The sequence below is a fragment of the Pteropus alecto genome, unplaced genomic scaffold (genome assembly GCF_000325575.1).
Source record: "Pteropus alecto unplaced genomic scaffold, ASM32557v1 scaffold8, whole genome shotgun sequence".
Classification (NCBI taxonomy): Eukaryota; Metazoa; Chordata; class Mammalia; order Chiroptera; family Pteropodidae; genus Pteropus; species Pteropus alecto.
The window spans coordinates 1,847,639-1,869,896 of record NW_006494609.1 but is presented as its reverse complement, the minus strand read 5'-3'; the positions used below and the strand labels follow the sequence as shown (position 1 = coordinate 1,869,896).

At 37.0% G+C, this 22,258-nt stretch overlaps 2 protein-coding genes and 1 pseudogene across 3 annotated transcripts in view; all 3 read right to left on the bottom strand.

Moving 5' to 3' along the window:
• PSEN1 (presenilin 1) overlaps positions 1 to 16,727 on the bottom strand; it is a 59,526-nt gene extending 42,799 nt beyond the window's left edge. The window contains exons 1-3 of one of the 2 annotated variants that reach the window (XM_006925423.3): positions 16,569 to 16,727; positions 8,996 to 9,077; positions 8,764 to 8,903 (exon numbers count right to left, since the gene is read on the bottom strand). In XM_006925423.3, the coding sequence (XP_006925485.1) occupies positions 8,764 to 8,850 (87 nt within the window). In that variant the 5' untranslated portion in view covers positions 8,851 to 8,903; positions 8,996 to 9,077; positions 16,569 to 16,727. The remainder of the gene's footprint in view (positions 1 to 8,763; positions 8,904 to 8,995; positions 9,078 to 16,568) is intronic. The other variant, XM_025042040.1, reaches the window with a different exon arrangement.
• On the bottom strand, positions 10,527 to 10,645 carry LOC112473757 (annotated as a pseudogene).
• A 1,121-nt stretch (positions 16,728 to 17,848) lies between the features above and the next one.
• The window catches only part of RBM25 (RNA binding motif protein 25), a 42,933-nt gene continuing 38,523 nt past the window's right edge, over positions 17,849 to 22,258 (bottom strand). Inside the window, 1 exon segment of the mRNA XM_025042039.1 lies at positions 17,849 to 20,999. Coding sequence (XP_024897807.1) covers positions 20,907 to 20,999 — 93 coding nt within the window. The 3' untranslated portion in view covers positions 17,849 to 20,906.

The following is a 22,258-nucleotide window of genomic DNA, read 5'->3' as shown; positions in this document are numbered from 1 at the left end:
AATAAAAAAAAAAATATGCCCATTCAAAGATTTGTACACGAATGCCTTATTTGCAATAACCCAAAATTGGAAATGCAAATATTCATCAGAGTGAATGGGTTAAAAAAATGTGGTATACCCAAATAATGGAATACAATTTATTTCAGCAATAAAAATCAACTACTGATACATGCCAGAACACTGATAAATCTTGAAATAATTACGCTGAAAGAAGCCAAACAAGAGTATGTACTGTATGATTTCATTTATATAAAATTCCAGGAAATGAAAACTAGAGTATAGTGACAAAAATTTGATCAGCGGTTACCTGGGAATGGGGAGCAGTTTGGGAGGTGAAAAAGGAAGAGATTACAAAGGACTATACGGAAACTTTTGAGAGTGATAGTTATGTTCATTATCTTGACTGTGGTGGTGGTTTCAAGGGTATATGCACATGTCAAAACTTATCAAATTGTATATTTTAAATATGTGCAGTTAACTGTATGCCAAGTATACCTAAATAAAGCTGTTTTTAAAAAAAAGGATCTTTCTCAAAGGGGTATGTAGGTGATTTGAATACTATTAGATGAAGATGACACTAGAACTACTGAGGGATTTCCAAAATTTGAAAAATCTTAGTAGCTAAATATTAAAATAATGATTTATTTTAAGACTAATTAAAAAACACTTTTTATAATGGAAAAAGTTAAAATACTGTCAAAAGTGTTTAATGGAAAAAAAAAAGGGTATAATGAAGCCCCATGTACACTTGACTTGGCTTTATCAACACAGCCAATCCTATTCCACCTATTTTCCCTCCCACTTTGCCCCACCAGTATTATTTTGAGGCAAACCTGGACATATTTCCTTACTAAGTATTTTGGCACACATTTCTAAAAGACAAGAACGTAAAGGGCTTTTGTGTGTGTGGCTTGGTAATTCATTTCTTTATGCCTTTTAAAAAATATATTTTTTAGAGCAGTTTTGGGTTCATAGCAAAACTGAGCAAAAGTTCCCATATACCCCTTGTCCCCACACACCCTTCCCCTAACAACATCCTACACCACAGCGGTACCCTTTTACAATCAATGAACCTACAGTGACATGTTATTAGCATCCAAAGTCCACAGTTTACATTAGGGTTCACTCTTGGTATTGTATTCTATGGGATTTGAAAAATGTTACAACATGTATCTACCATAGTACCATACAGAATAGTTTCACTGTCCTAAAAATTCTTTGTAGTCTGCCTATTTATCCTTCCTTTCCCCCTATATCCTGAAACCTGATTTTTTCAATACCTCCGTAGTTTTACCTATAAAGGCTATTTATAAGGTTCAGAAAAACTGGTGTTGTAGTCATTATAAATGATTTCATTTCAAGGGCAGAGGGAAGAATTACTCACTATAAAAATGTTGCAAGTTTCAGAGAGGGTGGGGTCCTACTGGAAGTGGTGAGTCCGTGGGAAGTGAGTTCCTATGAACCCACATTCTCCAGAGCTCCTACACCATTAAGTCAGAGGCTTAATTCAATTTTCTCCCTTCACCTTACTTCAGAACATGATGCAAATATAGGTCCAGTCACTCAAGGCATGTGGACCCTCAAGTAGTGAGAGTATTTCTCAAACAGCAAAAACTTTTTAATTCAGTGTAGTACCTGCTTGTTTTTCTAAACCTTGTTTTCTGCCTACCTTTTTTCTTAAGTTTTATTTCTGTAATTCAAATGTAAACGATAGTCTCTAAACATTTTCAAGACATTTTTAAGTGTTATAAACGGTTGTTTATAACGTAGAAAGCAAGTGTCCTTCCTAATCTCTGTCCCACAACATGAATATGGTGAAAAATCTGATGTACTTTTCGAGATTTTGAAAGCCTTGTTCTGCAATTTGCTTTTGTCACTTAATATCAGAAACCTTTCTATGCCAGTACATATAAATATATCTCCAACTTGGTACTACGCTAAGTGAAAAAAGTCAGACAGAGAAAGACAAATACCACATGATTTCACTTATATGTGGAATCTGAAAAACAAAATAAAACAACAAACAAAACAAACTCACAGATACAGAAAACAAACTGATGGTTGCCAGAGAGAAGTGGAGGGTGCTGGGAGGTGGGGTGTAAGAGGTGAAGGGACTAAGAAGTACAAATCGTCAGTTACAAATAGTCATGGGGATGTAAAATACAGCACAGGGAATACAGTCGATAATATTGTAATAATTATGTATGGTGCCAGGTAGGTACCAGACTTATCAGAGGATCACTTTGTAAGTTATATAAATGTCTAACCACTATGCTACACACCTGAAACTAATATAACATCGAATGTCAACTGTAATTAAAAAATTTTAAATATATACTTCAAACTTAAATAGCAACACAGTAATAGTAATTATGATAATAACTGCTAAGATTTATTGACCATGTCAAACACTAGGCTATGAGCTTCAGGTGAGTTTCCTCGTTTAATCCTAATAAGACTGAATTTATTAATATTATAACGTTCAATTAACAGATAAAGAAACTAAAGCTTAGAGAGGCAAGGTAATCTGCCAAAGATCACAGAGCTAAGAAGTTTTAGAGCAGAGATTCTAATTGACTGTTTAGTCATTAGATCCTACTATTAGCCATTACTTTAAACTACTGACTGGGTAAACCATAAGTAACATAAGATTGAGGTTATCTCAAAATTCCATCACAAATAATGCTTCGATAAATATCTATATTTCTTGGCACTCTTGTGATAACGTCTCTATAGGATAAAATTCTGAATTGAAAATGCTAGGTCGAAAGGTATGTGCATTTCTTAAATCAAATTTCCAAATTATCTCCGAAAGGCATGTGGATTTGCAGACTCAACTGACAACATGCCGCCAAATAAACATGAATTCAACTCTCATGAAAAGCATAACTTCCCCTACACTTTCAGTAGCAATGGGTATCAATCCTTACTCACTGATAGGTGAAAACTGAAGTTTTCATTTCTACATCTGATTATTAGTAAGGCTGATCAACTAGTCTTTTTATATATTTAGTGCCATTTTTATTTCTTCTTTTTTCGCCATATATATTGCTCAGAGCCTTTGGTAATGTTGTTACTGAGTTGTTCGTGTTCCTTTTGATGTCATAAATTCTTTATACATTAAGATATATGTCATTATGCATTATAAGCCTCTGCCCAGTTTGTCTTATGACTTTGTTCATGGTTGTTTTACCATACTTAAGTTTATAATTTTGTATGGCTGAATATGAACTTAGATGATTTTATAAGGAAAACAACTTATTCTTATAACATCACAAATTGCAATGTTTTTCAACATACACACATATGTACATGGCTAAAATGAATGTTCACAAATACTGTATCTGTTCCATCTGATATTATTTCATACATACATTCCTATGCAATAACAGTCAACATGCCTAAAAAGTTACAATGTATTCCATTATGTTGATATATTTATAGTCTGCATATTATTTACTTACTTAAAATGAATAATTTTAAGAAAAAGTATCAATCCTATGAGACTTTATGGCTATTGCTTGGATTTTTACATTTAGAAATGTGAGGCTCTTAAGCTTGCACTGGAGGAAAAACAAGAAGAGTATCTTAACTGAAGAACTGGCAAGTTATGTGGAAAATTTGAAAATATTTATTAATCATAGGCAATGTTTCCAACACACAAAACTCCATCCAGCACCTGCCCAAGCTTTGTGATTCCTTGGAGTCAGAGCTTTAACCATTACTCTAACGTCAAGGAAGGCTGCCATCTCCCTGAACAGTGAACGTTAACTGGCTAGAGATAATATTTAACATTTACGGGGCTATTGTGTTAGGCTTGAACCTGAGTTTTTAAACAAACTATTAAGATCTGTGCCAAAGATTTCTGACTTTACTGTCATACAAAAGCAAGCACGTTCCTCGAGAGGTCAGCAAGATTGAATTTTTCTCCTTACTTCATTTTTACATAACTGGGAGAACAAATTCATTAGTATAAACATTAGTTAACACTATCAAAGGCTGGCTGGGCCTGTGAACCCAATTCGGTTTAAATTTACATCACTCATTTCATTTATTTTTTTCTCCTCAAGGTCCCAAGTACTTAAATACCACTTTAAACAGCTTGTAGGTTTGCTTTCTGTTTAATTTTATAGGATCTCTCATACCTAAAAATGAACCACCATCATCTAGAAAATGAGGTTAGTGCTACCAGTCTATGATTTGCTAACAACATAAAGTTCTTTGCATTTAATGTTTTGAATTCAGAAAAGATACTGCAGATGACCTTCATTTATAATGACCAGACACATTTTATCGTTATAAATTTGGCAGCTGATGGTAACGGATTTACATAAATGTTCCTCAGCAATTGCTTTATAGAGAGGATCATTATTGATCTTCCAATGGATTACTCTTTTAAGGCTTCTTTTTTAGGTGATAAATGACTGACTTTTTTCCATTCTAAATCAAAAAGGCTATTGACAACTTATTTCTTTAAGGATTAGAAAATTTGGGTCAGAATAAAATAATATGAATAAAAATACTATGGACAAAAAAGGGGCCAAATCCTAAACCTGACAAGCTTAGAAAGGCCAGCATGGTGGGCCCTACGAACTCAGAAAGACCGAAAGTAACCACATAAATGGTCTGAACATAAAAACTGCTAACAAAAAGGTCATGGCAAGTAGTCATATCCTGGGCCCGTAGCTTCCTTGACAAAGGTCAATCGTTACCTTAAGTGAGCCTGTCTATTGTCTTTTTGCATCTAAGATATCTCACTCTTGGAATGTCAGAGTAATCCTTTTCTAGACCCCTCGAGGCACAACCTCTGCACCAGAGCAGGAGGCCACAGAACCCCTCCCACCCCCCCCACCTCTTTCCTGCATACCATCTCTATGTGCTATAAATGTTAATTATCAATTCTCTTTTACCCACCAATGTAAAAGAAGTGTGTCTCTCCATTTTACTTCTTATCAGATCTCAGTGAGATTTCCGAACACTTTCTTCCACCTCCCTAATCTACTACCAGTGAATTTCATGTAACCCTCCATAAGTCTACTCCTTTAATTCTAATGTATAAAATAAACTGTAAAATTGCCATTCTCTGGGGCATTTTCTCAATCCATTGAGATTTTTGCTTCCTGGTAATTGTCAGTTTGACTCAAACTCATTAAAATTCTCTACAGATTTGGGCGTTTCTTATGTCGACAATACTGAATATTCAATTAATAAATCCAATAGTTTTTCTCTAATGTCACTTTTCCTTTATTTCTTTACTTAAATATAGTGGTTCTCAAACTATGGTCCCTGGACCAGAAGCATTGGCAAGATCTAGTAATTGGTCAGAAATGCAAATTCTCTGGCCCCATCCCAAACCTATAAAATCAGGAACTCTGAGTTTGGAGCCAGAAGAATTTGTATTAACAATTCTTCCAGGGGATTCCAATGCACATCAAGGTTTGAAAATCAGTGCTCTAATATATAATGTAAACAAATTTTAGACTTCAAAAAATTCACCTTTTTATATCTTACAAAAGCAAAAAGGTCTCAGCTAATCCACATAAATGATGCAAGTCTATACCAAACCAAAATATACATTTTCACTATTCTAAAGGTTATATTTTCAATCTTCTCTAGTTTTAGCATATTCCTCTGTTAGCAGAAATGAAATGGAGGCTGACTTCTAGCAAAGAATTATGACAAGTGAGGAGAAAAGAGCTCTACCTATCAAAATTTTGCACCAGAAAAATAAAACCTTACAAATTATTTTAATAGGTATAGTGAAAGTAAACCAAAGGATTATGAGAGATCACAAACAACAGAAAAAGGCCCAGATAACGTTCTTGTATTAAACAAATCCACCATTCAAGAGAAATAAAAGAGCTGCTTCAATTAATTCACCAAAAGTCATCTATGTCCAATTTAAATTAGGACCTATCCCCATTTTTTCATAACCAACCAGAGCACATACTTATACAATGGCTTCTTTATGACTAAAAAACTTAACAGTAAGATTCTTTTCCTCTTTCTTTGGGGTTTTTAAAATTACGCTGGTGAAAAAATGAATACACAGACTTCCTATTTTTCTTCCTCAGAATTTTCTCCATACAATGAATATCTCCTTACAGTATTACATTTTTCTGAGGTAAGATACAGCTGGAAGAACAGGAAGAACCCTGCAACAAGTTTGGAATTAGAAAGCACAGTTTTAAGTTCCAGGTCTGTCATTTAATTTTCTATGTGATCTTGAACAACCATTTAAACTGTAAAATGGGAACAATATCTATCCCATAACTGGAAAATTTGAGAATGTATACAGAAGGTCTTTGTAAGTTATAGAAGGCATTTTTAAGGAGATAAACAAAAGATAAACTTATTTGATATCACATTATCAATAGCAGAGTCAAATTAAATAAATAAATCAGACCTGATGGTCTAGACAGTGGTGCCCTAATCGATCTGGAAGGTACCACTGAGAACACTGGCGCCACTAAGACTTGCTAAAACTAAACTATGAACACATGTAATTATTAATAAAAAGCCCATGTCAATTGTACCTCCTCTGTAACACCCTTTATTTCAAGAGGATATTTTATTTATCAGTCGCTAGGGTGTAAAGAAAGGCAAAAAAAATAATATCATGAAAGCCCCATAAAGCTTCAGTGTGAGGGATATAAATAGCACTACATTAACAGTGGAGAGCTCACCAGGTGCCTGTTAAGCCCTGTTCTTAGAACTGGGGATATAGGAGTGAACAAGATTATGTACCTGGCTGGCCTCAAGCAGCTCACAGCAGGGGGAGGCAGGTAAACAAAATCCACAAGTAAACAGATACTATGCTAGAAATACTAGCACAAGGAAAGCAGTATAAAGGTATAGGGAGTGCCATAAAGCAGAGAAGGGAGAGGAAACCATGGAAGGCAAGGCCCCACTGATAAGGTGACTCATGAGGTGGACTTGAAGGAAGTGAAGGGAGCCATCTGAAAAGAGGAGAATAACCAGGAGCTCAGAGGCAGAATTGAGGAAGCAGTGAGTGAGGGAGTCGGTGGTAAGAGCTAAGACAGAGATGGGGGCGGGTGGAGGGAAAAGTTAAGACCTCACAAAATAGATTTTATTTGGAGATAGGATGCCTTTGCAGGGTTCTGGTCAAATGAATTACAAATAACTGTTTTTTCAAAACTTGTTAGTTGTGGAATCTTGTTCAAGGGATCCAGAAAAGATTAATGTGTAAATAAAGAGGAGCTGCTCTGGTTAAGGAAGGGGTACCCAGAGACCCGACTAGGCTGTTCCCACTTTCCCACTCCCTCTTCTGAAGTAACAGTTTAAAAATGAGTACAAAGTCTGTAGCATCCAAATGTTCACATCCTGTATCCAAAGAACTTCAAAATCCGGCCCCAACCTAATTTTTCAAAAAGCTATTGGTAGGGAATAGCAAAAAAGAGTGAACCAAGCTGCTGATGCACAGAAGAGCAAATGTGTTGCCACAAATATCAGTGTCTGTAACACCTCTTTATCAACCGAGTACCAAGGCACAAGGTACAAAGTCCCTACCTTCTCCCACACACCTCTCATGCTACATACATGTTTACAGCTTGTGTTCCCTTTCAGGGCTTCCCTTGATATTCATTTTAACTTGACTTCACTAGATTAAAAATGTTGCAGCAATACAGAGTGATCTGCCTTTGTTGACATTATATCTCTGGATATGGCCTCCCTATCAATTTATATTTTAGGAAAATTTTTCCTCCACTGGTATTATTTCTTCTATCAGTATTGGCTTCCTAGTTTGCTCTATTCTAATTCTACCTATCTCTCAAAGTCTTCTTTGTGAAGACTTCCTCCTCACATTTTGACCCTTAATTGGAATTCTAGATCTTCAGAGTATGAAGCAAACTTCCAGGCCACCTAGTTCATTGCTCATTCCATGGACTAACCCTCTGCAGATTAGGCTGGTAGTCTTCCAGCCTTTGTGACTGCTTTTAGTAACAAGCACACACTAGCCTACAAGGCAGTCCATACTGTTTCAGACACAGAGTAATTGCAAGAAAATTCTTTTTACTGATTCAGAACCTGTTTTCTGGTATCTTCCACCACTGGTTTTGCCCTCTGGTTGAAATAGGAAAAAGTCTGATTCCCTGTGCCCTGACACACCCTGCATAGCTTATAGCTGCCTTATCTTTTTCCCCATTCTGTCTCTACCTCTAAAAATCCTACCTGTTCCCCAACCATCTCACAGGTCACATGTGGAAGCCACATTCAATCTGTAATGATTAGCTAATGGTTGCAGGCAGATTTGATATCTATGTAGCCAGGGAAGTCGTTGTGCCCCGAGCCACAGATTACACTGCTTTCCTGATTCTCTCCTTTGAATTCTCCTAGGACTTCTATATGTAGCCTTGCATTCATCATCATGCATTCTGTCATTAAACGTTGATTGAGCACTGTCAGGAGCTATGCTAGGAACTGAAAAAATAAAAATAATTAAAATGTACTCTGCCTATAAAAGAATAAGAGCAAGACAGGCAAACTACTAGCGGAGGAAATTGGAGAAGGCCTCAATGAAAGAGGTGGTATCTGAGCCAGGGAGGAACCCATGTCCCACACAGCCTTGTGTCCCAAGCAGCAAAAGGTACAATGCTTTGCCGTCAGCTGAAGTTCAGAAAAATTCATGAATTTGGTAAAGTTGAGGGAGCCTGCTCAACCCCCTCAGCCTCTCTTGGAGGTGAGGGAGAGGTATCACTGAATCCAGTTTGGCAAAGGCAGTTGCAGAGGCTGACACTGTACCTGGCTATGTGCAGTATTACTCAGGTGGTTGTCCTCGGACATCTGTGCATTCTGGAAGTAGGACAAGGGTGCAGGTAACTCTGTCATTGGAGCAACTATACAGAAATATCTTTTCACAGAAAACAAAGCCTCTTAGAGTTCTGAAAAGAGAAAAAGAAAATAATTATTTGTGCATTACAATTATACTTTTATTCTTAAACACTTTCATAAAATACTTTCAGCAAAAACAAACCTTTCTTTCATGTGTCCCCGTCCAGGCCAAGCTTTCTAAGGACCTTGCAGGCTGCTGTCACTTGAAGGCTCCCGGATTAGGTCTGAAATAGGATTTTACCAGATCACTCACTCAGAGATGGTCAACTCCTAGTAAATCCATTCACATCAATCAAATAAGACCAGTTTATAAACCACAAATTTATTAATTTGCCATGACCTTCAACTGACAAACTTTTATCAACTCAAGATACCTCTTCATAATGAGTAAACCTACTTGAGAAACCAAATATTTTCCATCACAAAGACACTTCATGATTTCAGATTTAGAGAATAATCTTAAAGAATGTTCTCGCCAACACCCTTTTTCTGTGCTGACCAATCCAATCTAATTTTTACATCTCCATAAAACTATTTATCCAATGCTTTTAATTTTACAAAATTCTATCATCTCATTTAATCCTTACCACAATGCCCCAAGACACGGGGGAAAGAGACAACATATGTATTTCACAAAAGCAGAAGGAGATTCAAGTTCAGCGGCTTGCTTAAAAATCACATAATTGGTCAGACCAGCAAAAAAGTCACAGACTCCTGACTCCCAGCCTCAGGCCTCTCCTTCGCATCCTGGCACAGCCTTATATACATACATCACTCTCTCCCGGAGTTCACCCTCCTGGGGGCCACTTCTTCATTTGCCTGTCCTTCCTTAATCTCCATCAGCCAGTTCTTTCTTTAGGACTTCAACTTTCCTTTTCACAGTAAGTCTTCAGAAGTATAAAAGAAGAAGTCTGTTTCCCTACCTAAACAATATTCTAATTCATATATAGTATCTAAAATATTACCATGTACATATTTACATGAAAGTATTTTGTCATTTTCACGATCCTCTACCCTCCAAATTTGCTTTTTTATTCTAATGATTTTTCATAAAAAACACATTAAGCGACTTTTTCCTCTAGTAAAGGTATCGAGTTCAAATCAACCCTTAATTACCTATATTTGGCTCATTCGAATCAAGACAAAATTTTAACCAAGGTATGCTTTCCATTCTACCTTACATGCTTTTATATACCATGTCTATCTTTCTCCTCCCCTCCCCTTATTCCCCGTCAGCCTACAATCAGCTGGCGTGGGATCAAAACATTGCAAATTAACTAAAGAAAATATAATTAGTGTAAATTTGTTTAAAAAATAAAGTGAATTAAAAATAGAAACAGAGGCAATACTTTTGTGGGGACAATTCATTGGAAGGGGGTACATGGGAAGCTTTTGAGGGGATTGTTTTGCTTCTTGATCTGAGTGCTAGTTACACACGGGTTTCAGTCTGAAAATGCACTGAGCTATATACACACCTATGATGTGTGTACATTTCCATATACTTCAACTAAAACATTTAAATAGATTTTGTGGGAGTAAACCTATATTTAGGGTTACTCATACATGGTCTTTTTTTTTTTTTTTTTTTAAGGCGAGGCACCCCTTGGTTGACCTCACAGATTGCAAGGACCTTGTCATCTCACAATTCCTTATTTTTATTTTTTTATTTTTTACACCTATAGCACCTTGTCTTCCTAGGTGGTCTCCCATCCAAGTACTAAACAGGTCTGACCCTGTTTAGCTTCCAAGATCAGATGGGATTGGGCTTGTTCAGGGTAGCATGGCCGTAGATGGTTCTGTCTTTCAAAATAGATAAAATTAAGACTTTGGCAATATGTATGCTAGCTTACCTAAAAGAGAGGTGGATTCCAATAGAACAGTTATATTTTCTAAATATTCAAAGTAAATGTTGTGACCTATGCTTCTAGATTTCAGGTAAAAATGAGAAGAAAAGTGATTGTCCATTTACTAAATAGGAGTTCACTGGCTGTCTACTTATATCAAAACTCAGAGACAGTCACTGAGAAGTTTTAATTATGCTCACTTTATCCATTCTACCGATGAAAATAATGTGGCACATGAAGTTCACTAACTTGCCCAAGAGTAAACAAAGGAGCAAAGCAAAGGCTCACATATTACACTATGTTGCCTCTGTGTAAAACTCCATCCCTGCCCTTTACGAGTTTACAATAATGAACATTAAAACATTGTGAGCTGATTTTCATTACTAGTAAAACTACTGTTTAGAAGTAAATGAGATCTTAAGCTTCAATAACTGGTTCAACTATAAATTAAAAACTTAAGTGCCAAAAACATTCCTAATACACAGTCCTAGTATTTATTTATTTTTTAAAGATAAACTATGAGAATCTGGTCATTTTGATTTTTAGTAGTTTCCATTATTAGCCTTATGCTTACAGGATCTGTTCAGTTATTATAAGAAACCACAGAAACTGATTATCATACCGAAGCTTTCTCAGACGGACAAATCTTAAAAGGATCATTAATAATATAGTAGTCACTTTAGCATATCTCAATACTATTTTCAAAGGCATATCCATCCATATTTATGTGTGAAAAACTAAGGATCAGGAAAAGTAAAAGAATTTGCCAGTACACGATTATGGGGTAAGTAACACCAGTTCCAGAACCTAGGTCTTCTGATGCCCAGCCCAGATCATTTCCGGTTCACCCAGAGAAAGCTCAGGCCTCCACGGATGCTTTGAAGATCACAATGTTATAGGGAGGGCACCATTCCTGGAAGAGCTGCTCTTTACATGAGCTCAGTAGGAAGCAGAGGCAGGCAACAGGGTTAAGCTAGGTCTTCAGTCAGGCCTGGTGAACAAACAAACATTGTTGGTACCAAGAAGGGAACAGGCAAAGCCAGATTTGATTCTGGTCCAGTAACAGCTGAAAACAATTGATGACTCCATGGAGAAGGCCAATGACCCCACTGTTCAGGCGGTGTGGCAAAAGACACTAGCAGGCTTTATAACATTCTGACCAGTATCTTGAGAACAAGACAGTTGTTGAGGAGTAAGAATTTTTCATGTGACCTAGATTGCAGAAGGAGTGGGAATAGGGACAAAAGTAGATTTTAGTGTTTCCTCTCTCTGGCTACCTGTTAAAGATTTTCTGAGACTGACTGAGCATACCTGAATTCACTGCCATCCAATTCCTTTTTCTCAAGACACTTGCTCAATCACATAAAAGGCAAAAGAAATTGTTCTTTGATGGACAACTAAAATTTCTATTATACACAGAGCTAAACAAGCCCCAGGAGAATACAAATAACCTCTAGGACTAGATGTGCTGAACAGAAAAATCCACCTAACCAGAAAACCTTCTATCAATCAGCACATCAAAAAGTATAACTGGAGCAATGTTTAGAATTGCAAAATAAGTTTATTAAAAATCCCATTTAAGGGAAACATCAACAAAAAAGTACATCTTTCTCACTATATCCCAAGGCAACATCTAACCCTTAAACTCTTGTAACATGTTCACTTAATTATAGATACCATTTTCTTCCTTCACCTTCAGAGATAAATATAAACAAAATCTGTACTCCACAGAAGCAAACATGTTCATGGAGATTTTTTTTTTTAATCATGATCTTCTCTAGCACAAACGGCTTATGCCTTGTTTTAATGACTCTAGCCACTTGACTAGTTTCTCCTTCACTTAGAAAACTACCAAAAAGTTATTTTCAAAAGTATCTTTGTATTGTAATGCTAAGAAGTTTTCAAGTGCCAAAATGAGCTTGTGATTTGTTATATTTTCCACAAAAGTATTTAATCAGCTTCAATGTTACTTTGACAGTGTTTTCCTGGACAATAAGCCTGAGCTCTAATTATATGGATGGGCTTGGAGAGCCTCTATTTGAGGTTTTAAAAGATCATATCCAACAATAAATGTATTCAATGCCCAAAATTAATCAAAAATAATTTGAAACTAACTTAAAATTTCAGGAGTACATCCTAGAAAGACTCCTCTGAATTTTAGACTAGGAGCAAAATCATTTCCCCAGCCCTACAAGAGGCTCTGTGAAAGTGGTAGACACTAAAAAGAGCAAAGATAGTGAGTGATAGCATATTTGGTGATATTTTTCCCTCCTTCTATCCCACTCTACTTCTGTGAACCATCTGTGATAGATTAGATTATTATTCAGCAGATATTCACTCCTTCTCCCAGTACCCCAAGGGAGGAATATACTTCCCCTCTGCAGTGATGTTGGCTTGGCTCTGTGACTTATTTTGGCCTCAAGATGGGTGCAGTCTACTACCCACCCCAGGCTTTTGGGCACATCATATGACTTGCTTTGGTCAATGGGATCTTGCATTTGTGGCACAAGCAGACACTTGAATTGTGCTTATGCCATGGGCCTTGCCTTCTTGTACTTCTGCTGTTGCCTTAAAAAGAGCTTACTGTGGGTAGCCACTGCCCCTTCTGCCAAGGCCCCAGAATAAGACACGTGAAGCAAAACTGTCCTAGCTGATCCACACACCTACACGTTGAAGCAGAGCCTCGGGTGAGAACACATGCTCTAAGACACTGAATTTTGGGGAAGTCTGTTATATATAGAGCTTTCGTAGTTGTTTTTAAATAATAATGGTTATGTGGGCTCAGAAGATGCAATGAAAATGAACAAATCCAAAATATTTTATCTGGGACCCTTAGAACTTACTAAAAGTGTTTAGAATTCATTTTTTTTTTTTTTTTGCTTTTATAAAGGTAATATGATGCAAACACCATATGTTTTATAATGTCCCCTCGGGGTCTTAGAATCGCAAAATCGAACAAATTAATAAATATATAATGAAACATATTAAGTAGTTTTAAATTACATAAGTAGGTTCAGGTTAGATTTTTGCTGTCAAATGAATTATGAAAAGCCTTTCAGTTTTTTCAAGGGCTTTTGGATTTCAGAATAATAACTATGGGACTATATTATCAATATGTGTAAAATTATAAAGAATGTCCCCTCCAAATATTTCATTTCAATAACTCTACATACAAGGTATGATTACCCTGAGTCACTGTCTCAAATTCACTGTGGAAATGGGAAGAATACATCTAATCTTTAATGAAAAAGTTAATACTCAAATCTAATTACTTTGTAATTCATTGGTTATACTCAGCAATGCTTGCATTCTCTTTTGCTTTAGATCAACTTAAGGAACTGTACTAGGCATTGTGAAAACCGAACATTATGCCCTTTCATCAACAAACACTTATTGGGTTTTCTTCTACATAACCAGACGCTGTGATACGTGCTAAGGATGCTGTTGAATCAAATAATGCTTGTTTACTTAAAGAGCTTACTACTTAGAGGGGAAGACAGATAAGAACATTTTTATATTAATTACAATGTTGAAATAAAAAAATTTTAGATGTACTGGGTTACATTAAATGGTATTCAAATTTTACCTCCTTCTTTCTACCTTTAAAAATCTGTTTACTAGAAAGTTTAAAATTAACATTTGTAGGTCACATCATCATGTTTCTATTGGACAGTAGTGCTCTAAATCTTCAGTTCTTTCTGCTACACCAGGCCTGATATTGAAAATCCCTGACAACCTTTTCCTTCCTGAAGCTTCCCTCCCTTCCTCAGCTTTTGTAACAATGCACTATGAAGTTTTCCTCCTGCCACTCATTCTCCTCAGCTGGTTCCTGGCTCTTCTTCCATCCCCTCATTATAAGTGTTCCTAAGAGTATGCCTGGGCTCCTTTCCTTCTCTTTCCTTAGGTGTCTCCTCTACGCTCCTATATCAACTGGCAAGTCTATTTAAGTGACTCTCCCGTTTACAGTTCCAGGCCTGTCCAAGGGGCATTTTCACCTATTTGCACTTTCAAAGTGATACTTCCAAAGCACTTCCTCATCTTCCTCTCTAGAATAGTTCTTTGCTCCTAACTTCCTTATTTCTGTGAGATCGTCTCCCCCATTCTCTAAACTGAAAACCTCCTTCTCAACTTTAGTCATTCCTTGCTCTTTAATTGGCTGCGAGGTCCTAGTCATGTTTTCCCTCAGTTCTAAGCCTCTGCTACCACTGAAGATCAAACTCTCATTATATTTCACCTGGATATGCAAAGTTAGGTCAATTCTCTTATCCATTCTAGCCCCAACTACCAGATTAACGTAAAGTTCTGACCACAACTTTGATAACACCTTCCAAATCTGCCTGGCATGTATCACATGAAGGAGAAGCAGTATTATTAGGGGTCTTTGAAAGATTTTTCAGACTATTTTAGAGAGAAGTTTCTTCCTATAATCTGATATAATAGTTGAAGAGGATGAGCAAAGGGAACCTGGTTTGAGAGAGAGGAAGAGAACCACATATGCTTTGGTAACGGATAAATGTTCTATCTTTTCTGCTAGGATTCTCAGAGACCAATTCCAATCCTCCAGTTCTCCACAAATGGAAATTCATGCAGCAGTCTAAAACTAGTAACAGCCATTAACTTAAAATTCAGCAATCATCTCCATTCTGTGGTCTCCTTAAGAACAAGAAATAGAAGAATGGAAAACCAGATGACAGATGCCATGTCTATTATGTTTTTTTTTTCCTGGGGGTGGGGGTGGGGAGGAACTCATGCATTCAATATAGGCCTCTTTTTACATTGTTAAAGGCTTGTTATTATATGTGGGTGGGGCTTAAGTTGGTTAAACTCTGCAAATGAATTAAGAACTGAAATAGGCTTTTACAGGTGACTGAAATTAGCCAAATGCAACAGGCTCCAATCTACTTTCCTGTTTTATTGTCCTTCACAAGTTATTTAATGTTCAGACTGAATTACTGGACGCTTAAGATTCAGAGGGCCCCTGTTTGTAGTACACCCTATGGTTATAATGTCTTCCTTTCTTTAATTCCAAGAGTGAAAACCTTTCCACTACAAAAGATGATTCAAATAACAAGATTCCCTTAACCAGATGTGATCTCTACCTGCCTCAAACTTCAGAGAATGTTATGACCTTTACAATGTGTTCTGCCATATAGTTATTATATATGCCACATTACTGCACACTATTCTTATCATCCATAGTAAACCTTGAATATTTTATTCATTTTGTCCAAACAAAGCAAGTAATACTTTAGGATTATTACTTTCCTACCAGAGAAGCAGATATTCATTTGAAAAGAAACTAAGCAAGAATAAAAAGCAAGTATCTAAGACACATGCAAAGCATCGGACATACATGACTCATGACAGTGCCGATCAAGGTAAAAGCATCAGACTCCGTTTTCCTCTTGGATGTGAGACATAACAAAGTTAGCCCTGAGTGCCACTAGCTTCCCCTTTACAAGGGCAGACTCAAAGCACGAGGCGAGGAGTTTCACCAGTTGCTCAACCAGACAGCGCAACGCGCTTCCTCTTTCTCCTGCTCTATTCGAGTCAAGACGGTCAATCCCAGCCCAAGGCACCTGCGCCCTGAGATATCTTCGGGACACCAGCATTTCCGGACCGAGGCTCGGAAGGGTACTCTCTTTAACCTGACCGCGCGCCTCGCCTGGAACTCATGAAATAACTGGTCGCCCCTTCCTGTTTCCCACACGGGGTTCCTCTGTCTCCGCCCGGCCGCGCCCCGCTCCCATCCTCGAGGACACCGGCTCCGCCGCCCCGGCGGCGACAAAGAGCCGGACCCTTCCCGCGGCCGCCTGTGTCGACACTGGATAACGGACGCCTTCCTCTCTCCCCGGACTCCCCATCACGCACCTACTCCTTCCTCGCAGACGCCGACCGCTCACAGCTGAGGTTCCTTTACCAGCAGCCGCTGTTTTGTTTCCGATGTGAAGTCGCAGCCTTTGGAGCTGACGGGTCCAGACCCCGCCCAAAAGGCTTCACCCATGTCGTCATTTCCGGCTCTGGCGTCGTTGGAGCTCTGCCTGCGGAGGGGTGGGACCTAGAGGGATAGGGCGGAGCCCAGGGAAAGGGGCAGGGCTTCCGGTGGCGTGTTAAGATGGCTGGAGAAACCCTGCGCTCCAGCCAGCCTCCCACCCGGAGGAACCCGCCCAGAGTGCCAGCAGGGGTCGAGGTTGTCAGGGATTTGAGACCAGTGCTGAGGGGAGGACCAAGTTTCTATGTAAACTGAGCTCGGCGTGTGCTTCTCTTGGCCTACAAGCGATGGCATCTTAAGACTAACGTTTCTTTCATTTCCCTGTGGTGCCTATTTATAACACCTCTCAATGTGAATCAGCCGCACCACAATCAAGAGGATGCTAATTAAAATTGCAAATACACCCCCTACCTAATGAATCAAAACTTCTGGTGGGCGGGAAACTGTATTTTAAACAAATGCCAGCTGGGATTCTTGGACTCCAAATTTAAGAACCAGTCTTCCTAAATGGTGAACTTCCATAGAGCTGAAAATCTGTCTTATTTTTGTAATCTCCAAACCTAAGTATCTGGCGCACAATGATCCAAGTCATCGATCCAACTAATATTTAATGTGGCAGAGTAAACAGACTTGGAAGTGTCATTTAATTCAAACATGGCTTGAGAATTTTTATTCATTTTTGTTTATGGAAATTATCTTCTTGGGCATGTTAGATTGCCATTCCTAATTTGGCACATGAGTTAAGTAATAGAATGAAAGGTAATGATCAGTCAGTTAAGATGAAAATGTAAGCAAATGCAAATAAGTATTTCAATGTTAATATAAGTACATTTCAAAAAAAAATCCACGTTTATAAAAAATAAGTTCACTCTGATCTACAGTATGTTAATAGTTCCTCAGTTTGAAACGTACATATGAATTTTCCTATTTTCTTCCTGACATCTAGACTGTTTGGCTATTTGGGATTCCTTCTCATATCCTTTATAACCAGTGGCTTTCACAAGTCAAATTCACCATCTTTTGCTGAACAAAAACTATTTCTCAATTCATACTGTTAATAAAAAGATGAAATATAACCTAAACAAATTTGTAACCATTTTGACACCAAACCATTCTGCAGTCTTAGAGTTGGGTAAATAAGCCTCATATACACATTGTATACCTACTTACATTTATTTGCATAAGTTTTTTACTTCATATGAAAGAAGAAAATAACAGTGTTTAGTCCAGTTTGACTCTCAAGCTGTTTTTTCAATTTTTCCACCATACCTAGTATTTGTGCCTGATGAGTACCTGAAACAGCAACTCTCCACAAAACCATTAGCCTCTACTATTACATAGGTTTACCAGGAAGCACTGTAAGATTCAGAATAAGTAACAACATAAAGTTCTCTAAGGAGAAAATGTTCTGGGGCTGGCTAGGAATAAAGCCTATAATATTGAGTTCTCAGGCATTTTTGGAAGATTATTTTATATTCATGAACAAAGTATCTGTTTGCCTCAAAAATGTTTTTCCCTTTAAAATCTACTTGAAAATTAAGCAGCATTTATGTAGTCTTTTAGGATAAAATACTAGTACTGAGTAGGTACCTTAAACTGCTAATCAAAGCGTAGTCCTTGGATCAGTTAGCACTGGCATCATCATCATCCTAAGGCCCCATCCTGGCCCTACTAAATCAGTTTGTATTCTAACAAGATTCCATCAGGTGATTTAAACAGGCATTCAAGTTTGATTAAAGAAACTACTTCAAATAACTTATCTTTCCTCCTGTAAACAGATGTACATATTTTAAATTATTTAGAGGGTCAAATGACGAAAAAGCATATTGGTTTTCTGCCAAATTTTTGTATAATTTTATAACTTGAATGGGTAATATGGATTATCTAAGGTTCCCAAAACTGAAATTAGGCTATGGGCAAATGATGACTGCAACCCAGAAAGTTCATGCAACTTAGTAGAAATTTTCTTATGTGTATTCTCCCAAACACTAGAATATGCCAGTTTATACATGTCTAATTCTTTATATGCAAATCTGAAAAACAAACTCTGAAAACCTTAAAGTTTAAGGTTAGTGGCAAAACCTGACTTGAACTGACATTAAGCTACTAATGTAATGGTCTTTAACCCAGTGACTGATCATTCCCGCTCTGCTGCAGAAATGTTAATGTATGAACTTGGGATCCTGAGGCAAATCTCACTGGAAGTGTTATGCAGTAGACGATGTATATCCTCAAGGGTTTCAGATACCCGCCCTATAAGATAAATACTGTGAAAGAGCAGAAGAGAACAAAGCAAGGGAAATTAAATCCATCTGAATAAACCTTCATGCTAATTTTGGTTAAACAAAAACAACCTAACATGCTTTAGAAGTAGTAATATGGTAAGAGAAGACAGACATGATAAACTGCTCAAACAAGGTGTTGGGGTGAGGATGAATCTGAAAAAAGGCTAGTAAATTAATTTGTAAATGGCAAGGAGCATGTTTCTGAAATTTTCCCTTGAGAAACCAGAATTTATATTATAACACTAAAAGGAGATATCTCCATAGACATATAGAGTAATCTAAAATTAGGTAATATCCTCTTTGCCCTTCAGTCACTAATATTCATAAAAATTAATTTAGCCCATATTTTCAAGTTAAGTTTCTAGTATGCACTGCACAATTACAGCATGATGCCATTTATTTAATAAGACTCTGAAAGAATGAGTCCCCAAGATCAAATATATACATTTTTAATATTTGAAATATTTACATAATAGAACCATGTCATGGTCCAATATTAAGAACAGTGTTTTCAAATGTCCTCTTTAAGATGTAAAAAAATCTAATAACTCAAGCTCAGTTATGCTTTTTAACATCCCCCCACCGCCACCAAATCTTTATTTTTCTTTTAAATAAATACTCAGACATGGTAATAGCCACACCTACTCTGTTAAGAACTGTTTAAAACTCGTTACGTTTTCAGGTAATTTTGCTCCCTGGTGAAGTTCTGATCTACAATAAAGAAATGTATGTCTCTAACAACATCAGTATATTTTCAAACTTTGATGAGCAGAGGTAAACAAAGTGTGTGTGTATATACACAAGCACAAGCTATAAACCCTTTATCAAAACAAAAACAAAAAATTAGTGGTAACTGCCTTAAATGATTTACTTTATCCTTAGAAATAAGATGTAAACGTAAAATGCCATGCTGAATTCCTAGTATATTTTGTCAAATTTTCCTAGTCTGTCAAATGGCCTAATTTTATCTTTTGTTTCTCAAGTTTTTTTTCCCTCATTTATGCTTTTCCATTTTTTTCCCAACAAAAGGGGTACACCAAAATTAAGCTAAAGACCAATTAGTGCAAAAATGCATTAAATAAAGCTCTCCAGAATCTAAGGATCTGACTCATCTCTGCACAATGAAATTGAGGGGCAGGGGATCAGTGATTCACAGTCCCTTAAAAAGAGAGGCTGAAGCAGCCAGCTATCAACAGGAGAACCCCATGCTATTCAACAGACTGTTGCTTGCCAGAAAAGAATACCATGCTCTGGGAGACTAATAACCTAATTATCCCAGACATTTGGGTTGGCACAACACCACGTTTCCTTTACGATTCTATTCTTCAGTTAGGAAATGTTTACGGGAGCCCTCCAAAGCAAATCAGGGCAAAGTAACACTTTTATATATACATTCACACAAACACATTCATACAGATACAGTAGGAATGGATGGTCTGCTAATTTTCGCACTCTAATTTCAAAAATTAATTTCATGCCTTCATGAAAGCTTGCCAATTCTGATCAAATAGGGAAGGAAGGACTGGTATTCTTTCAATTAAAATTGTTCGTGTTGGTTCCTTTACAGTACAGTTCAATATTAAGTGCAATTCTGCAAAAGAATTGGGGAGTCATTTTAATATTTACAAGGAACAAATCAGCAGAACAAGATTATATCAGATAGGCTGTGTACAGTAGCTGCGGCTTATAAAACATACCAGTAATTTGTACCTGGTGAGTATAAAGAGAACCAAAGTAGGATTCAGATGTCTTTACAACCAAGAGAGTACACAAGGCATCAACGAATTGGAGGACAAAAAAAATTCACATTTTCTACATTAAAAAAAAATTACAGATCTTGCAAATGTCTTTGAAGACAAAGAAAAATTCAAAGTCCTTTGAAGGATGGGAAAGATGGTATCTGAAATGGAACTCTTAAGTGTAAAGAGAGTTTTACTTCACAAGACCAATTTTCTTGGCTTCTGTTTCATATATCAATAATCTCCACATTTTGACTATAAAAACTTCTGCTTCTTCATCAAGTACCTAGAGGAGAAAAAAGAAACAAACAGTAACACACACATAAGATAAGCAATCAGCATCCCCCAACAAAAGCGAGTGATACTTTCAATAGACTTGAAGGAAATCTGTTTAGCATGAGAAATGTATTAAACAGTACATGTAAATTACCCCCCCAAAATGCATTCAGCAAAATCCCATGGCTTACTGAATACTGACACCACAGTACATTTTTGATCCATCCAACTTTTATTCTTTTACCTTTACAAATACTATCTTTATATATGTCTTGGAAAACTATTTCCTGAGGAAAGCAAATGTTTGTTACAAAGAACATTGTAATTTAGGCAGAACTAGTTGTACAACTACACAATAACTTAATACAGAGTATCTCATTTACCCCCCTACAAACAACCTTATAATTTTAATATTTATGGATGTTGCATTTAATTAAATATTAAATGAGAATATATGTAAAGCATTTAATACAGTGTCTTGGATACAGTAAACAGAGTAAATAAACTACTACTATGACGAGTGTCACAAGACCACTGAATTAAAAAAAGGTCATTTCCCCTTGGCGAATAAATCATATTTCTATCTACTTATGAGTTAGGTGCATCATGTCCTAACCACTACTCCTGCCCTCATCCCACACACATATTCGGCCCTCTATACCAGAGCTGTAGCGAGGTAAAATGGAATAATCATGTTTCCTTCTATAGGGGGCAGCTAATGACTGAGCTTCAAGACATCACTACCATAATGATTTGTGGCCTAATGTTGCCGGTACAGGTTAGGAATTAAGGAAACTGGATCTCTAGCCAGACTACTTGGGTTCAAATCCCACTTCTGCCTCTTACTAGTTAAATATCCTTGGTTGGGTTACTTAACCAGTGAGCCTCAGTTCTCTTATCAGTAAGATAAAGGAAACAGATACATCATACTGGTTAATAATTTAAAAAGTTAATATGCACAAAGTGTACAAAGTGCTCTGAAAAGTGCCCAATACCTACGTGATCAGTAAGTAAGTACCTAAGAGGAGCCAGAAATTTGGATTTTCATAACTTTCCCTAAATTTCTCAATGATGATATTAAAGAACTTCTAAGCAGACTTCTCTGAGCCACACTTGATCAGTCGTTCCTGTGAGCCAATCCAGGAAACTCTTCGTGTCTGAGTGCTTTTTATTAGAGAGAAATGGACTTTTCCTCCTAGCTTGGAGTTCATAGTCCATTTGATCACTCTCTCACCTTTACCATCAATACTCTTCTCCTCCTTCCTTTCC